We start from the raw sequence: 18,878 nt of genomic DNA, 5'->3' as shown, positions 1-18,878 counted from the left end.
GCATTGTATTCCGCCTGTAAGAACTCGTTCACTTGTGCACATATCAAGGGTATGTATGCACCCTATCCATTGAAAATTGAGGCATTTTCCACTCTTGTAGCACCCACCAGGTCATTCTCTACCCCTCTGCCATACTCTCTGCCAACACATGTACTATGAAGTTCAACTGGCTCCAGTCCAGTTCATCTCAGCTGCACAACACTGCTGGAATGGTTTTCTCTTGATGCAACATCAGTCTTCCCATTCTACTGAATATCAGGAATTTTCTGTGTAACTTCCTAAAGTCACCTTCCAGCTTCAGTAGCTGTTCAGAAACTGTTTCAGCATCACAAACTTTTATTACAGACTTCCATTATTGGCAGAGGTGAATCCGCAGTTCTGGAGCTGAAGGACTGAACAGCATGAACGAATTTTTCCTTTGTTACCAAAACCACATCTCCAGTTCTCTTTCTCATCTCCCAACAGGGCACTTGGCAATGTAAGTCATCTCAGAGATTATTTCTCACCATGAAAGGAGAGAGAGAAAGATCTTCCTAATAATCAAATTCTTCAAAATCTACCTTAATTTTCCACTCATTTGTTCACTCTGCCTTCTATTCAGCCTTGTCATGAGGTGATCTGTTCCTCCTTCCCTCTGGGGTGGACAGGGAGCTGTAACTGCAGATGTTTTGCCCTTTGGATGCTGTGCTGTGAGAGGTCTCACTCAGTTATGGAAAGTGTGTATGTCCTTAGGATGATGTGTACATTGGAGTTTATCTTTCTCTTCCTTTCCCCCTACTTATTCTTCTTGGAGTTTAGCAGGGGATCCAACCAACACCTCCCACCTGGCATATGCTCAGCTCTGATTGTTTTACCATTGGCTCAGGCAGAAATTTGCTCTCATTCTTGTCCCAGAGAGCAAGGATTAACTGGAGAAGGGCCATTTTGGTAGAATTAGGGGATCTGAGGCAATGCGATATGTTTCCTGTGCTCTTTTTCATTTTCTCATATTCACATACAGGCTCAAGAGGGAAGATTCATTTTAATTAAAGCACAAGTTTCATCTGGCGTGTGTTTGGCTACATCCACAGGGATGGCTAAACTTTAATTGCAGAGGCTCCATAAAGATCTGAGTTGGGGAAAGGAACCAAAATCATAATTTCTTTCAGCACAATTATGCTTTTTGACTTAGCTTTAGTACTAGGGAAAAACTAAAAAGCTAGAGTGGAGAGAAGCCAAACTGTATCAGCCTGGATCTGAATTCCTGTTGTATTTGGGGTGCAATCAGGATCAATAACAGGGACAAATGCCATCCTAGAAGTCCTAACTTAGTTTTAAACTTAGTTAGCATCTGAGTCACTGTGCTTGGGTTTTGTCCTCTGCACTACAAAGATGGACTAGAAGTGGATATTTAGCAATAATTTGCCAGGTATTGGACATGTTAACAGTGGGATACATGAAATACTAACCTTACTGAAACTAGCATTCTGGAATCTATTTAATACTGTCGTAGTAGCAACTGATTGTGTGAAGAAATTTTTCCTTCCAGGTTATTAACTTCAGAATGGCAGCAAAACATGGTGGGCTGTACATAACATAATGATGTTTGCTTTAAAAACCCACCCCCACGCTCTGCATTTGTGGGCAGAGATGGGAAAAAATACTTGTCTCTTAAGAGTTGCCTCCCAGAGCAAAGAAATGTGGAAGCTCATTTATAAAATATGACCAGTGGATTGTTATTACTGGCTTTTTGAGACTCAGAATAGCAACAGGGCTGAGGACACTATTCATAGAGCAGAATGCCAGAAATGATGTGTTAACTTGAATCACAAACCATAAATTATTGAGAACTGGAGCTTTCGCTAGTTTTTTTTTATATGTTAAAATATTCCTTTTTGCATGGAAAATCTTAACTATACAGATTTGCATTTTTTTCCCATGGAGTATTTCTTCTGAAGAGTGTTTATGAAGGGTTGATCTTTACACAACCTGTGGGAAAGTGTAGATAAAAACAAAAGACTCAGAAATAAATATCCTTATTTTCCACAAGTCTTTATGTTTTTGTGAGAAGGCTGTATGTAACATTTTTGTTCACACTTCTGAAGATCATGTCAAACAATGCTTTCCTCTTGCAGTCAGCCCTCAAGTCTGTGTCTGCTCTAGAATTCACTGGTACCTGTGGAAAGCTTAAGATGCTCTTCCTGAAGTTCTTTAAGGAAGTCTTTACTTATTTTGTTTAAACCCCAGGAGCTAAAATGATAGCTAGCAATTCCAAGGAAGCATGTTTTGTAATACTTTTTATTTCTTAGGTGCTTTCTCTGGTTGTACCAGTGCAAGACTGTCTCAGAGTGCTGTGTTTTTTGTAAGGCTTGGACTCCTTGCACCCAGTGATTGCAGAAATATTGCCAAACTGGGACCATCAGCCCTTTGGCTGTTCAGTGCATTTCCAAAAGTAATTCCAGTCTTGGATGATTCCAGAGGTATTCTGTCTGAAAAGGTCATCCTGGCTTAGTCATTCCATTTAAGTACCTAAGATTAAGTAAGATGAATCGAGGTGAGAATGAGTCATCATGTGATTTAGAATCAAATTAGCATTATTGGCCACCAGGACAAAATGCATCTGAGTGTAGTAGAATCATTCAGGAAATTGCCAGTATTTTATCCAAGAGGTCTGGATATAGTGTTCAATATTTTCTTGTGCTTTCATGGATGTTATTTTTGTCCAACATCATACAGTAGCTGATCAGTCTGGTACCTAAGAAGTAGATCCTCATAACTTAAAAATTTTTTTCTGCTTTGGGATTTCAGATGCCTACTTTAAAAATTCTGTGATGCTGCAGGATTTACTCTATAAAAGCTGACAAGAGTCAGATTTGTTTGAGATATTAGTTCCACTTGTCTGGCATTAGATAATGAGATGCACTTGCAGGTACTTTAATTTTGCAGAGCTGATGAGTGTCCACAGCTCCTCTTCAAGTCAGCAGAACTTGTAACTACTTGCACTTCTGGTAATTGGGTTCTGGCACAATGTGTTTCAGAATGAGACATTCAGAAGCTACAGTACCTAAATTAGTAGTTGTTTTGCAACTTAGAGCTCTTCCTCATGTGTAAAACTCATTCTGTTATATGAAAATAAACCAAGGGTATAAATTTCTGGGAAAAGGACTCTGAGCTCTGCTGCACACCATCTATTTTCTTATTACTCTTTGGATATTGTCTATTTGATATATCGTATATCTCCTTGCCTCTCCATCCTTTTAATTTTAATAGGGACATGGGTATTGGCTGGAAATTCCACTAACATGACTCATCCCTGTGCTGGAAATGACTGTGAATAGGCATCACACTGTGAGATTTACTTCCCTCCTCCTTTTTTTTTTAGTTCTAAGTGCTTTATCGTGGCACGAGCTTGTAATAATAAACTAGGAAGGAAGTTGGAGCTAATAATTTGGTTCTGAATGCATAAGCCCTGCCAAATTTCCCCACAGGCATGAAACAGCCGCTCAAGCTGTGACACCAGCAAATTAAATCCTGGAGGTAGCTGACCAGAAGTAATGAAATGTGTATTTACCATACTGATGCTGTCAGTCTTAAGACACACTGGCTTTACAGTCTAGTTAAGTGGGGCACGTTTGTCACTTCCAGTGGTGCTTAGAGAAAATACTCAGGTTTTTTCTTAGTCTTCTTTTCAAAATCAAAAGCCCAGGGCTGGTTGGTAACCCTGACCTTGTACAACTTGAAGAAAGCATAACCAGAATTGGTACATTCTTGTAAAATACTGCCCAAATGAAATCCATATTCCAAAGGAGATAAATGATTTTGTCTCATGACATGACAATTGCCGATTCTTTCTATTGATCTCTTATCTGCCACTCCAGTCTTAGAAGATGAAATTAAAGGCTAAAAGTTATTTCAAGAGCCAATTGAGAACTGGTGAAGGAAGCTCGTGCATCATTTGCTGAATGGTGCTGGCTGTGGATTCCCAAAAACATTGAGGGGGAAAAATAATAAAAGTAGGGCCTTCATCATGGTTAATGCAATACCCATGGAAGAATCAAAGAGTAAAATCCCAACCCATATGAGCATTCTCTGCAAACACCTAATTATATGCTAGGAATGTCCATGACTCTGCAATTATATGTCTAATTTCCAGCTGTACTTGATTAGCACAGAAAATGATTTATAGTACAACCAGCTATAAGGAGCTTGCTTTGAACTGTTTGTTGGCACATAGAAATTAATTTGGCACATTTGGCTGGCTCTTCATAGCAAGGTAGGCATGGGGAGTTAGTGCTGTTGAATTCAGTGCCAAGACCAAAGGAAAGCTAGGATAATTTTAGAGACAGCACCATTCTTTTTCCTCTAGTGAAGCATTCAAATGCAAGTCTGTGGAAGGGCAAAACCCAGACTTCTGTGGGATTAGACATTAATTTCAAGCTTCAAGTATGTAGAAATAACCTTGCTGAGTCCCTGCGTGGTCTTGGAAGACAACCATGGCTTCTGTGATATAATAGTGCCTGTGCTTTTGGAAAACCAGCTCACCTGTGCCGCCTTCTGTCTTCCCACACCAGGAGGGCTGAATTAGGATTGATTCCACATTTTCTTAATGAAAAGGAAATAGAGAGAAAGAAGGATAAGAGACTCTCTGGTTCAGCCAGATCTAAGCATAATCCCCAGGTAAAGTTCGAATCTGTGTGAATGCAAATGCTAGACTGGGATTTAAGGCAAAATACAACCCCTTGGAATGTAGAATTTTGGTCTACTCAAGGGTGAACCTGTTGCATTCAGCTGAGGCTGAGCAAAACACATGGAAGTTGTAGTAGTTGTAGTCTTACATTATAAAACCTTTTGAAAAAGTACCCAGACTTCCACACCAAAATATTCTCCCATTGATAACAATGGCAGATACAATTTTAACAACCCAAAAGTAATTTTTTAAAAGACTAACCAAAGTAAACCTCAGATCAGCAGCTGAAGTTGCGTTGCCTGCATTTTTAATCTCAGGCTTGGAGCTGTCTAGACAGGTTATCCTATTTGGGTTGCACCGATTATGTGCTTTGTGCCTTGTTCTCCTGTTGGATCAGATGAGTGGGTTTGCTTAGGGGCTTTTTCTCAAGCCTGTGGCTTTGCCTCTAGGGTGGTATAACCTTAGGTACACTCTAAATGTCAAAGCCCAATGAAAATACCATGAATACTTGTAAAGACAAACTGCTGCTGTTTCATATCTTACAATCCTAGAAGCAATTATTTATTCTTGGTGGGTTTATTTTTGTTGTTGTTGTGTTTTTGTTTGGTTGGGTTTTTTTGGTTGGTTTGGTTTTGGTTTTTTGCTTTTGAGTGCCAGGAGTTGGCAACACCATATGTGTGAATTTCAAATAGGGATCCTGTTTTTTGCAGCATGAATCGCAGAAATATTGTTTTCATGGAAGAACTCCCACTAAACAAAACCACAAGAAAATAGCAGGTAGTCATGCTGCTAGAATTCATCTCTAGCTCCCTCTGGTACAGGAACAACTTGACTGAAGGAGTTGCAAACTCCCCTTCCTTTTCCACCTTTCCCTGAGAGCTCTCAGCCTGCGAAATATGAAGGAAAAAAATGCCGTGGAGTTGGGAACTGAAAATACCAGATATTACAGTTTTCATGGGGGAAGGATGGGGGGGTGGGTAAAAAAATTATAAGCTGTGGTGTGGTCTGACAAACAAAAAGGCAACTCTTAAAGTAAGCTTGAACTTTTCCTTCTCATTAGTTAGCATCGATCTTATGAAATTCCTGTAGAGAACAAGTGCTCCTGAGTGCTGGTTTGAAATTAATAAAAAAGAAAGTGTTTTCAGCTGGAAATGGCTTAACATACATGAAAACAAGGTTAAATTGCTCCTTTCTCTCTACTACTAATAAAAGAAATATTGGAAATTAAATGCTGTAGCTTAGGAAATGAAAAGTGCCAGCCAAAACTATGGACATAACGGTGAGAGCTGCTTACCACTTGGTACTTGCTGAAATGGGCATATTGGAAAAGCTTAGGCAGTACCAGTTGTAGGCTTTCAGAATATATTGCATTGAGGAATATTTGATCCTGTTTCTGCAAGATAAAAGAGTCTTGATTTAATCACCTCTTTTTTGGGGGCATTTAAATTACTTTGAGGCTTTATTGGAAACCCTCTTGCCTCTGACACCCTTTACAATCTCATCCTTCTTCTGCTCCACCTTTCCTCATGAAAGGATGACAGAGGCTTTGTTCCTCAGGATGTAAGGAAAGGAGTATCTGGAGTACCAGAAAATGCACAACAGGATCCAGGCTCTGCTGCAGAGAGATTGGCCTCTGATAATCAGATACCTGTGGACTTTGACTGACTGTGAATTGTAGCCTGAAATCATTGCTTCTGTTCCATGTTAACTCTCCTGTAGAATATAAGATATAACTTTATTGCAAATATAAGGTATCTTATAAATAACAAGGGAAATGGGTGAAAGTAAAATACCAGATTTTACTTCAACAAAATCTTTATTCTTGCCTTGTAGAATGCAGAACCTTTCCAAGTTGCTGTCCGAGAAGACAATTGTATCGTTGTCTCCCTGGAAGCATCAGATGTGGTGAGCTCATCCTCTGTATATGTTGTGAAGATAGCTGGAGAATCCAAGAACTACTTTTTCCAGTTCGACGAATTCAATAGCACTTTACCTGCCCCTGTGGTTTTTAATGCCAAATACCATGGCCTGTATTACATAGTGACTCTGTTGGTAGTGAACTCAAACATGGTTTCCAAGTCAGCAAGATCAATCACTGTGCTAACCAGTAAGTAACACCTTTTTCTTCTTTACTTCTGTTTCTTCTTGTCTGTGTGTGTGGCTTTTCACCCCCAGGATTCTTCTTGTGAAGAAGGTTGAGTGGTCATTGGTTTTATTTCAATGGGTCCTGCTTGTGTTTAAGATGCATCCCTGTGTGAGAACAGTAGGGAAAGAAGTCTGGACAAGGTGTGTGTGAAAATTCATGAGGTGTGGGCAAAAAGAAAGCAAAGGCTGTAGGTTTCCCCTGGCTGATCCTTCCTGAACACTGACAGGTAACAAACTAAAACAGTGTGATCAATGAACCCCTCTTTTCAGATGTTTGTCCTAAACCCTTTGAACCAGGAGTTCCAAAAATCTAGTCAAGGGCATAACAAGTGTTGACTGACATTTCACTGTAAGCACTCCTCTTATATTGTGAGTTTTGTTTTGTTTTTAATGCTGTAACATTGTTCTTTGACTGCTAATATTTGGAAACAATACTAAACTTGGAAAGCAGACACCAAAACCATGTGTTTCTGCCAGTACACTTGAAGGTGTTTGTGATGGAGAACATACATGTAGTAACCTTTCTATTTCCAGATGCATTAATTCTGGGGGATTTTGTCTGCTCTGTCACCATACAGAGTTACACAGATTTCCAGCTATGCTTCTGTCTCTGAGGTTGATCTAGGACTGGTTCCACGTACCAACCTTGAAATTTAAAACAATTTGTAGAATATAAAATGATTTCTTTATCTGGAAGACGACAAAAAATTGTTTGGATGTGGAACCAGACTAATTTTCAGGGGTTTTTTTCCGTAAATGGCACCTTGAATTGTATAGGTAGTTTTAGTTGGATTACATCTGAGGAATGGGTATGATTTTTTGTACCTGAATTATTGTGTCAGTGAGGAAACACCACCCATGGTAACAGCATTCAAAGCAAGTTAAAGTAGGTTCATGTGTTACTGAGTGAGGTGCCTAAAATTTAGGAGTAACAAGATTTTGCATCATCTGTACATTCTTCTGCCTTCCCTTGTGTGCTCAAGTTGTGAGGGATCCTATGGGAAAAGTATCATGTTGTTGAGTAATGAACAATTTCAGAGTTCAGGCAGCCTCAATTTCCTTTCCTCTGCCCACTCTAACCTTGTAAGCAAAGTAGTATTTTTAATCTGATTTTCTATAATATGTTTGTTTTCTTCAAAGAAAATAATTCTGTTGTTATATACAACTGGGAAAAAATACCTCACTATGGATTTTAGCAGGTTTTGGGTGCTGCATTTGCAGTTGTGCAGCAGGGTTCGTTGCTCTTTGATTTCCAGAGCCCACGAGGGTCTCTGGTGGCAGGGAAAGTGTGATCCAAGCTGGCAGATGGTGCACACCCTCCTGTGCAGGGAGTCTCTGAAGGAAGAAGGAAGCCAGAGTCACTCAGCCCACCAAAGCCAGCCCCATTTCTGGCTCAGGGGTTACCACAAGGTGTTCCTGGAAAAGCAGGAGGCTGGTGGCTTCAAGGGCATGTCCTGTGCCACCCTCCCTCCTCCAAGGCTCGATGGTTTCACCACCTGTCTGATGGGGGTGTGCTGGCAGCACCTTGGGGTTCCCTGCTGCAGCCTCTGCTCCTCCCCCAGGCCTTGGAAGGATCAGTGATTCCGGCACTTTGTGCAGCCAAGAGAGAACGGTGGATTTCTCTGGTTTTGCCCCGACAGAGAGACAACCACGCTCATGGAATAGAAAGGGCAGTCCTGCAGGCAGCATGGAAGGGTGCTGTGCTGAGCTCTACAATTGGGCTGTGAACTGGGAGCTTTAGGGAAAGCATCCAATCTCCCCCCTGATATTTTCTGTCAAGCAGACTGATGAGTGCTGGCTCTCTTGCAGCAGCCATTGCTCCTGAGTTCATCTTTTGGAGCACAAGGCTACAGAACTGAAAGTAAATTTTGAATGAAAGGACAGCGTGGCAGGGCTTTTAAGGTGTTTCAGTGCCCTTCAGGTTTTGAGAGGAGATCTTAAAACTCCTGTAGCGACCACTGGTTTCTCCTACAAAAATGCATGAGGTGGTATTTGGTTTCTTGTTGGGTTTTCCCCCGCTCCTATTGATATTGTCCACTGCCTGTTTTACATAATTTTATGACTATCAGCTTGATGGTTTTGGCAGATAATAATTAGATTTATATTTTTCTTTTTGCCCTATGCTCTCTGACTTTTACTGTTCTTGGTTTATTTAATCATGCAGAGACATGTAACTATCTAAATTATTCCATCCATATCTTACACATGAAAGAATGGCACATTGCAATTATCTTCCAGTACCAAATTAATTCCTATTCTAACTCCATTGGTGTCAGGAGAGCTTTACCAGTGGCAGATTGACCCCATTCATTAGGCTGCCACAAAATAAATCTAGCAGGGTAGCCAGTGATGCCAATGTGGTTATTCCCAAGGCAGTGCTCACAAGAGTTTATTTGGGATCTCCTGGAGTCTGCAAAGGAGATTTAGCCTTTCAGTGTGTACTGGAGGTCTGAGTTTCACACAGAACTGTGTGTATCCAGAAAGTGCTCATCAAAATGAGACCAAGGTCCCTCAAAGACATTGCCCACTTATAAATTCAGTGAGAGGTGTGAAAGTCCTCTGCTTTCCGATGGTGTATCCTGATGACATTTCCTTTCTCTGTTCCCATCAATATGCTACATCTAAGCGAATTGGCATGAAAAAGCAAGAGAAGAACCCATTTAAGAGAAGGCTTTTGTTTTACCTCTTAAAGGTTTCTGGCCAAAAAAGCATTGAAAAGCTAACAAAATACATATTATATACATTATATGTAGGCATATACATGTGTAACTTTAAATAAATATATGGGCACAAATGTGTACATATAAAAATACAAAATCATGTCACATAAATATACCTATAACATAGAATCATAGTATCATTTAGGTTGGAAAAGACCTCTAAGATAATCAAGTTCAATCATTAACCCAACACTGTCAAGTTCACCACCAGGCCATGTCCCCAGGTACCACCTCCACATACTCTTGAAACACTTCCAGGGATGGCAGCTCAACCACTTCCCTGGGCAACCTATTCCAATGCCTGAGCACCTTTTCAGCAAAGTTTTTCCTCATATTTGATGTAAACCTCCAGATTGCTCAGGCACTATTTGTCCCCAGTGAAGCCATCCTAGGTGTCTTGGATCACCTCCTTGTCATCCATGCACATACCCATGTGTATGCTTCCTTTTGGCGTTCCCATTGCTCATTTGGTCCTTTTCTGCTTGTCACTGATTGGAATAATTTCAGGGTTTTCTCATGTTAATCAAAACACCACAAACTACGGAATCTCCTCTTTTAGGCTCTGTGGTCTGGGTTGTAATGAACACGATGAGCTATTTGAAAACTCTAGATAAGAAACCTGTAACAAGAATTTTAGTACAAAATAGAACATTTTGGTTCTGATTCTGTAGCCAAGTTGTGTTCAGCAAATTAGGATCTGTATTTCACTGAAGCAAAAAAACAGAAACCCTGACTGCTTTTTAAAGATCCTTGCAATGGTTTTGACAAGAATAGTTGTGAGAATCTCACCCTCCTGGCTGGATTCCTGTGAGTGCAATTGTGCTGTGCCTGTCAAAGTGATCTTTCCTCCAGTCTTCAGTCTGGACAGAGTTGAAATACAGTAGTTTCACGAATACAAGCCGCACGGATTATAAGCCGCACCCCCGGTGCCTCGACAATGTTGCTGTCTTTGTCAATAGATAAGCCGCACCCCGAATATTAGCCGCACTTTCGTTCGTCGCGAGAATCCGTGCGCAGCTTTCACAAATTGGCCAATTAGTAAGAGGATCGCGGCATAGCGGGCTTTACTGGCTCGGGGCGGGGCCAGGCAGGCTCGGCCCGCTCATGGTTGCCGACGGGGCCGGGTGGCCCAGCTCAGCGGGGCTGGCCGGGTGGTGCTGCAGCCGCCGCCGGGCTCGCTGGCCCCCCTCTCCCGTCAGCACCGCCCCGCTGCCGCGTTCGCTCGCCCGGCTGGCAGGGCTGCCGCCGCCGGGCTCGCCGTCCGCCCCGCTGCCGCTTTCGCTCGCCCCGCGCCGCGCCTCGCGAGCGCCGCGCCCGCCCCGCGCCGCGCTCGCCCCGCGGCGCTTTCGCGGCTCGCGGCTCGCGGCGGCGCTTTCGCGGCTCGCGGTTCGCGGTTCGCGGCTCGCGGCTCGCGGTTCGCGGCTCGCGGCTCGCGGCTCGCGGTTCGCGGCTCGCGGTTCGCGGCTCGCGGCGGCGCTTTCGCGGCTCGCGGCTCGCGGCTCGCGGCTCGCGGCTCGCGGCTCGCGGCTCGCGGCTCGCGGCGGCGCTTTCGCGGCTCGCGGTTCGCGGCTCGCGGTTCGCGGCTCGCGGTTCGCGGCTCGCGGTTCGCGGCTCGCGGCGGCGCTTTCGCGGCTCGCGGTTCGCGGCTCGCGGTTCGCGGTTCGCGGCTCGCGGTTCGCGGCTCGCGGCGGCGCTTTCGCGGCTCGCGGTTCGCGGCTCGCGGTTCGCGGCTCGCGGCTCGCGGCTCGCGGCTCGCGGCTCGCGGCGGCGCTTTCGCGGCTCGCGGTTCGCGGTTCGCGGCTCGCGGTTCGCGGCTCGCGGCGGCGCTTTCGCGAGCGGCGCTTTCGCTCGCCCCGCTGGCAGGGCTGCCGCCGCCGCCACCAGGCTCGCCGGCCGCCCCCTCCCGTCTGCACCGCCGCCGCGTTTGCTCGCCCTGGCCGGCACTGCAGGCCCCCGCACCGCCGGGCTCCCCCACGCTGCTGGCCCCGATTATGCTGGGCTTCCCCCGCTGCCAGGCAGCCCCACCCGCCGGCCTTCCTGCTTCTGCCATGCTCCCCTGCACTGCTAGCCCCAGTTCTCCCGGGCTCCCCCGCCCTGCTGGCTCAGGCTCTGCCGCCCCCCTGCCCCGCCCTGCTGGCTCAGGCTCAGCCGCCCGCCCCCGACACTGCTGGCCCCGCCTCTGCCAGGCTTTCCCACCTCTGCCGGGGCCGGCCGGGCTCCAGCTTGGCTTGGGGCTGCCGCGGGCTCTCACTTCCGTGTTGGCAGCTTTTAGAATTTTGTTAATAGATTAGCCGCCCCGGAATATTAGCCGCACTTCCGGGTTTCCACCAAAATTTTGGTCAAATTGGTGCGGCTTGTATTCGTGAAATTACTGTAGTTCTGATATCTAACACAACTGCATCAGGCCTGCTTTCCTCTGCTCTTGGAGCTTTGGCTTTTCAATGGGGATAAAGTAACTCTGGAATTCATGGACTTCATTTAGTGTTTTGAAATATTTGACTGAAAATTCCACCTGGTTACTAATTGATTTCAAAGTAGCTTATGAAATAAATGAAGACCACATCTGTAAAATTGGTGACTGAGATTCTGACTCACTCATCCTACGTTTCCCCAGCTTGAAACCTTATTTTATTCTTCTCAAGGTGAGTCATATCCATATAGGATATTTTTCTTTTTTATCCGTATTCACTGTCAACTTTATCTTGTGTAGGAAAAAATGTTTATACATTTGAAGGAATGGGGAAAGCAGGACATTGCAAAGCTATTGTGTGTTGCAGGAAAAAATGTGTCTCTGCTGGGAATTGGAGAAATCTGGATCTGAGGATCTCTGATAGTAACTAGGAGCAGCTCTGCCTGACTTATTTTTGCTGATGATTAGGAGTTTTGAGTGGTAAAATGTCTCATTGTTTCAAGAGCTGGTTCCTTACATACATGGCTGTGAAACATATTTCCTTTAGGGAGAGTTCTGCCTCTGTGTGCCCCACGAAAACATTTTCCTTGAGAGGCCAGCAGCTCCAGCCCGGGACTGATCTCCAGCCCTCACAAAGTAATTGGCACTAGACCCAGTTAATGCTCTGTTGTCACCGTGCCAGATGCTGCAGGAAGTGATTCAGCAGGCCCAATCCTTTTCTCTGCCTTGTTAATGGATCAGAGCTCTTTAACTTGGAGCTTCAGAGGGTTTTTTTCCTTAATGAAATGTGAGACTTTAGCCCTTCATTTTCAAAGGATGATGTGAAGCACCTTTAAAAAGGCTGGTTAGATGTGGCAGTCCTGACTTTGAAATGTAACTCAGAGCAGCATCTAGGTCCATCAGTGCTCATCTTTTCCCAGCAAATAAACTACGCTATCCTCTTTTTAGGGTGAAAAAACTTCTCCATTAGAATCAAAGAAACAGAAAGCACATTACAGCAGAAAATTGTTGCAGTTCCTTATAAGGAGGATCTAAACAATTGGCCTAAATCTGTTCAAGAGCAATAGCTCTGCTTTTGTTCTTGTGACAACTTTTTTTTTTTTAGGTTTTGTCATCTTTTTATTTATCACCCTATGTGGTATTTCCACTTATATTCTCCCTTTGCAAGCAGTAACACTATATTACTATTACCTATCATAAACTTGAACATTATGTTCCCAAAGTATAGAACAACAGCTTCTTTAATCTCAAAGATGGTTTCTTTTTAACAAGAGATAAAACATCCTAAGGTTTAGAGTGTAATGGAAGCTTTACCCTGGCTGTGCATTACTCCCAGTAATCATACAGCCACATAAACAGTGCCATCCCGGGGAGAAAATTGCACAATTCACAACTTCTTCCTATGAATAAAGGGAATTACTCATGGGGGTTAGGTCACTCCATTAATGGGACATCTTTTTCATAAAAGTCACAATATGGAGGTAAATAATGATTAATCTGGGTTCCAGTGTGAGAAGCAAGAGATCTCGGTCCCACAAGTAATGCTGTATTCAAAGCTACAGCCATAATCAATCATTAATTCAATTTGTAGAGTGACCATATCTACACATATTACAGGTAAATTGATTTGGATTGAAATATGGTACTTATTCTCACAGTACTTTTTTTTCCTCCCTGAATTGCAAATATTAATGCATCTGACACAAATTGAATACATTAATGGAGATTTAGCATTCAGAATTTTCCAGGGCATTTGAAGAAGATGTTAGGCACATTTATTTTGCTGTCTTGATGCTTGTGTAATGTAAGTTATATGCTAAATGCAAAATGCTGGAAAGTCCAGAATAAACAGAGAAATTGACTTTCCTGTAAACAGATAAAATGGGAAAGCAATTGCTACAGAAGCAGTAGATTCTGAGACACTAAGAAAAATGGCAAATTCAAGTCTTGATCCTGCAATCTTATCTATGTGTGTGTAATATAATATCCAAGTCTAAAAGCAAGGAGATTGTAAGTGAAGAGGTATTTTAAGCTATTAGAGGAACATTGAAATGCTCAAAGTCCCTTCTCTAATACAACTTCAATGTGGTACAGAGCTTTTATAAAGCTGTAAGTATTATTGTTCTGTGGCTCCACTTTATTTTGGCTATTTCTTGACAGCCACTAAAATCTCTGACAAGCTGGATCCTAAACACTGAAAATAGTAAAATTAAAAAGACCAGACTGTTTATGCACTGAATTATAAATATAGATAGTACAGAGTGGCATTTTACATATTCTTTAATTTTAATAACCCTAGAAGCAGTTAGTAAGTGAAAGACAGAACATGATGGTTATCTGCTGAGCGTTCTTTTAATTTCACAGTGTGCAAATAGCTTTTGATGTGGAGATTTGGTGCTGAAGGAAGTAAGATAATGGGAGAATCTTTAAATTGCATTATGTCACTCATGCAGCTCTGCTGCCATGAGCCATGAGCAAGGAGAGGATAGTGAGCAGAAGATAGCAACACGAAAGAGAGTCTGTGGTGATTACTGCTTAATTCAATTGTTGGTTAATTAAATCAAAGCATCAGGAGGAAAAATCATTTGGATTAAAAATGAATATAGCTTCCATCCTTTATTTGATTTGTTGTAGGAAGGAGTAAGTGGGGTAATTGAATCACTGGCATAAAAAAGTTTCAGTAATTCTCTGAGAAATGAGGAGAGCTCAGATGTGAATGAGACAGCAGGAGAAAGCCCAGGGCACACCAGCTAGCATGAGAGATGACTGCACATAAGCACTGTGCTATTTAGAGATTGTTATTGACATTTAAACCACTCCTGTGTGCTGTGGGAGCTGTGATATGAGCCCTCTGGCCATGTGGGTAGTCATTTCCACTATTTATTTCAGAATAAGCCAGGAAGAGCATTGGCAGAAAGAAGAAGGTAGGCTTTGTTTCCTGTGCTCTGCTTTACTCCTCTTTATTTCTGCCATGAAATGTCAGCAGAGTTTTCACAGATGCCATCACTGAAGTGCCTGTTAGTATCTGTGAGATGGGGAGTTTCTCTTTGTGAGTGGTTAATGTACAAACATACTGAGATAGATCTGATGAAGATAATGAAGTGCCTTTGCCACAAGAAATAGTTTAATAATCCCACACTACTGCGTTTCCATGCCCTGGCAGAGTTAGAGATGACAACACATTGGTGTTGGTGAGAGATTCTATTTGCATCTATGGTTTTATTCCCAGTTGTTTTTTCTTCTCTCTTTCTTATCACATCTAGAAACTTAAATGTGTAGTGAAAACACTCTGCTGGGATTTAGTTTTTCTCTTTCATTACAGTATTTCTTTTCCATTTTTGATTAACCTACCCCACCTCCTGTGGGATAACTGCAATTTTGATACTGAGACTGATCTTCCCATTTCATCTACTCTTTCTCTTGCCTGTTGTGACTGTATGCTCTGTGGGAAAAAATATTATATTAGGTTTTTTCCAGGGCCTTTGGCAGCAGAATTTTGAACTCAAATGGGTCCTGTAAGGCCACACCAACCAACCTGAATTCTGCAATCTGATCCCTATAGTGTGCAAGAACTATATCAACATGCTAATCTTTATAAGGATGTAGGCATAATTGCATTAACTATCTCTATTAAAACACACTACTATGACAAATTTCAGCTAACAGTACAACCTTGCTTGGACCTCTTAACCACTGGATAATTGGGTTGCTGTCATTTCTTTCTTGCTGAGGAAAGCATTGGACAAAAGGTGTTCTTTCTTTTTAGTTTTTCTTGCGGTTTTTTATGAATAGAGAAGGGTGAATAAAAACGTGACTCTCTTATTGTCAACACCAATCCAGTAGCAGTGAACTGACATGGCTTTCCTCAGCTGATGGAGCTACACTGGTCTGGATTTCAGATCACAGGACACAGGATATTTTACTTACTTTTTGTGAAGTAAAATACACTGAGTTCAGAGCAGCAGTTCCTGACTTAGCCCCTTCCTATGCACAGGCCTTCCCTGTGCCCTTCAAAAAGCACTTTATTTGTCTGTACCTCAGCTCTTCATCTGTAAAATAATGGCAGTGGTACTTTTTATTTTGTAGAAGTTTGATGTGGATAAACAGCTAAGGATGGTGGCCCTCTCATGTGGTAGGAATAGGGACTGTATAACTACCCATGAAATAAAGAAATGTGTAAATACCAAAATAGAAAAGTCTTTATTCATGCAGCTTCCCCTGGCCATTACACTGACAATTTTCTCAACTCGTCTTAAAAGCTCTACATTTATGCTGAAGTCACAAGCAGTTTCAAGTGGTGTGTTGATTTTGTCTGGGCACTTTTACATGATTGACAAGTATTAAAGAGTAAAATGTTTCTGAGGTGATGACTGTGAGTGCTTAAATAATAACATTTTTTAATGTCAAAGATGGAAATTTTTCTGTTTAAGTGTTAAGAAGATACATTCTTTGAAGGGAGGGGGACGTAGAAATACTGGCTTTGACAATGTCCCAGGTAGCTTTGCCCCACACCTCAGTGGAGCCTCAAATATCACCTGGTAGATTTAAGAGTGTCTGTGCCATACCTACAAAAGCATTTCTTTTCCTTGATATTGTATAAATGCGAAGAACTCTGTTTGCCTATTAATCTACCCTTTCTTCCTTTTTTCCCTCTTTTGTTTGTATATCCTTTAGAACCACTTCCTGTGAGCAATGTTTCTATCTACGATTACAAACCATCTCCAGAAACAGGAGTGTTGTTTGAAATTCAGTACCCAGAGAAATACAATGTTTTCACCAGGGTAAATATAAGCTATTGGGAAGGAAAGGACTACAGAACAATGCTGTACAAAGGTAGGAAGAAACTGTTTCACCAAAATTTAATACTAACTCTGCAGGAAACATTTTAAACAGTGGCCTTAGACGGGGTTTTGACATGTACTTACATAATAATTGGTGTTTCTGGTCATGTGCTTATATAATAGCTTTTATATTGTGAAGTAAGGCATGGGTCTTGGAATTGAGCTAGGATTCACTTGGGATTTTTAAATTGCTGGAATCCTATAGGGTTCTAGTGATGTCCCCTTTCTTTTGGATTTTAGAGGAAGACTTGGTGGTCTGGATTTTTGTATTCAGTCTGAAATCAGCCCGGGAAGGCAGCCCCAGCCACTGGTGCTTCTGTGTCAGTTCAAAGCAATACAAAAACTCCCAGACTCTTCCCTCTGGCCAAGGTTTCCTCTTTGGTCTGTAGCTGATGGGAAAGCTCTGGGATGTCCCACAGGAGGGAAGCCCATTCAATAAACCAGATTGTTGGCACAGGATCAGACCTGGTGGTTCTGTATCACCATGCAGTGACATAGTGCTAGGCTGTATAGGAAATTAGTGCAGCATTCAGAGCTGTCCCTGAGCTAATAAACCCTGCTGCATAATAGAAATTTCAATGTTCTTAAATCAATCTAGCAGTCTAGACAGCCTAAGCAAACAGACAACCTAACCTCCTGAATGAAACAAGAGCAAATTCTGCTTTCTTTTTGATTTGTTCATAACTGAACCCTTTCGTTTATTTGTTTATAACTTTTGTCCTGCAGTAGAGCTTTACATAGCAGTACACAGTGCAGTAAGCACAGTATCTGTCTCAGAGCTATAAATGGGACTATGAATGTCCTATGGGAAGCACCCTAAGAGGTGAGGAGGGCACCCACATGCCCTGTGGACCCTGAAACCCCAATGGTTCAACATCCCACAGTGACAGTAAAATGCCTTTGGGCAATCCACTAGGTGCTGAATTGAATTTTTGGCACTAAATTCAGGATCCCAGAATAGAAGACTGGTCACTGGAAATTCTCCTTAAAGTCAGCAGGGGGAGATACACACCTCAGGAAGGAGATCAGGGAATTTGAGATTGTCTTTGCATCAATACAAAGTGGGGCTAGAAATCCCATTTCCAATGCTGTAAATCGCCAGAAGTTAGGATGGGTAAAATCTGGATCCTAGCAGAAAATATAGGTGACCTCTTTGCAGAGAGCAAAAGGGATACCAGCAGCAATTTTTTCCCTTCCACAGCTAAACGATGATTCTGGGGGCTGTAAGGCTAAAGCTGCCGATAAATAAAAGAGTCAACCTAAATGAGGAGATTCCCTAATCAGCTTGCACACTCCTCCCACAGGCAGATAGCCCTGAGCAGGTTCTGCTCAGCCCTCCTGTGTGCTGGACATGAGCTGAGCCCTGGGCAGTGCTCGGTTGCAGGCGGGCGCTCCTTTGAACATCTCCCACAAATGCTGAGCCTCAGTCAGCAAAAGAGCAAAGGGGCTTTTGCGTGCAGCAGCTAAAGGTCTGCAGGAGCTGTCAGATGCTCTTTGAGATATTCAGTGTCATGTGGAGCAGGTTGCCAGGTTCATTTCCCTTGCCAGTGAAAAGCAACTCATGTTTCTTGTGCTGGGCTGTTTTTGGGGTGGGTTTTTTGGTTTTTTTGGGTATTTTTGTCTTTTTTTTTGTCTTTTTTCTGGTAGCAAAGTGGCTTTGACAGCCACGAAAAGTGTTGGCAAACTGAATTATTACTATTTCATGTCTCAGAGCAGGCTGAAAAATGTTTAAACATCTAAAAAATTGCCCATTCACTATGTGCAGTCACATTATCAGAAAGTGAACATTTGATGCGTTATCCTCCGTTTTTTTTTTTTTTTCCTTTCTTCTTTTCTCTTTAAACCTTCTGCAGATTTCTTTAAAGGTAAAACAGTTTTCAATCACTGGCTGCCAGGCATATGCTACAGTAACATCACATTTCAGTTGGTATCAGAAGCAACCTTCAACAAGAGCACCCTGGTGGAATACAGTGGGGTCCAGCATGAGCCCAAACAGCACAGAACAGGTAAAGAAAATTCCCACACACTGTTTCTTCCAAATCTGTGTTGCTGCTGTGGGGAGGGGATTCATCCTACAGAGAGCAGGGTCTGTATGG

General features: G+C 42.7%; 1 protein-coding gene across 2 annotated transcripts in view; it reads left to right on the top strand.

The window, feature by feature from the left end:
- The window catches only part of PTPRO (protein tyrosine phosphatase receptor type O), a 141,444-nt gene that overhangs the window by 70,997 nt on the left and 51,569 nt on the right, over positions 1–18,878 (top strand). For both annotated transcript variants that reach the window (XM_033057443.2, XM_033057444.2), the window contains exons 2-4: positions 6,500–6,773; positions 16,616–16,774; positions 18,636–18,788. In XM_033057443.2, coding sequence (XP_032913334.1) covers positions 6,500–6,773; positions 16,616–16,774; positions 18,636–18,788 — 586 coding nt within the window. The remainder of the gene's footprint in view (positions 1–6,499; positions 6,774–16,615; positions 16,775–18,635; positions 18,789–18,878) is intronic.

Source organism: Catharus ustulatus, chromosome 4, assembly GCF_009819885.2.
Source record: "Catharus ustulatus isolate bCatUst1 chromosome 4, bCatUst1.pri.v2, whole genome shotgun sequence".
Taxonomy (NCBI): Eukaryota; Metazoa; Chordata; class Aves; order Passeriformes; family Turdidae; genus Catharus; species Catharus ustulatus.
Note: the sequence above shows the minus strand (reverse complement) of the source record. Positions and strands in the feature narration are given on the sequence as shown.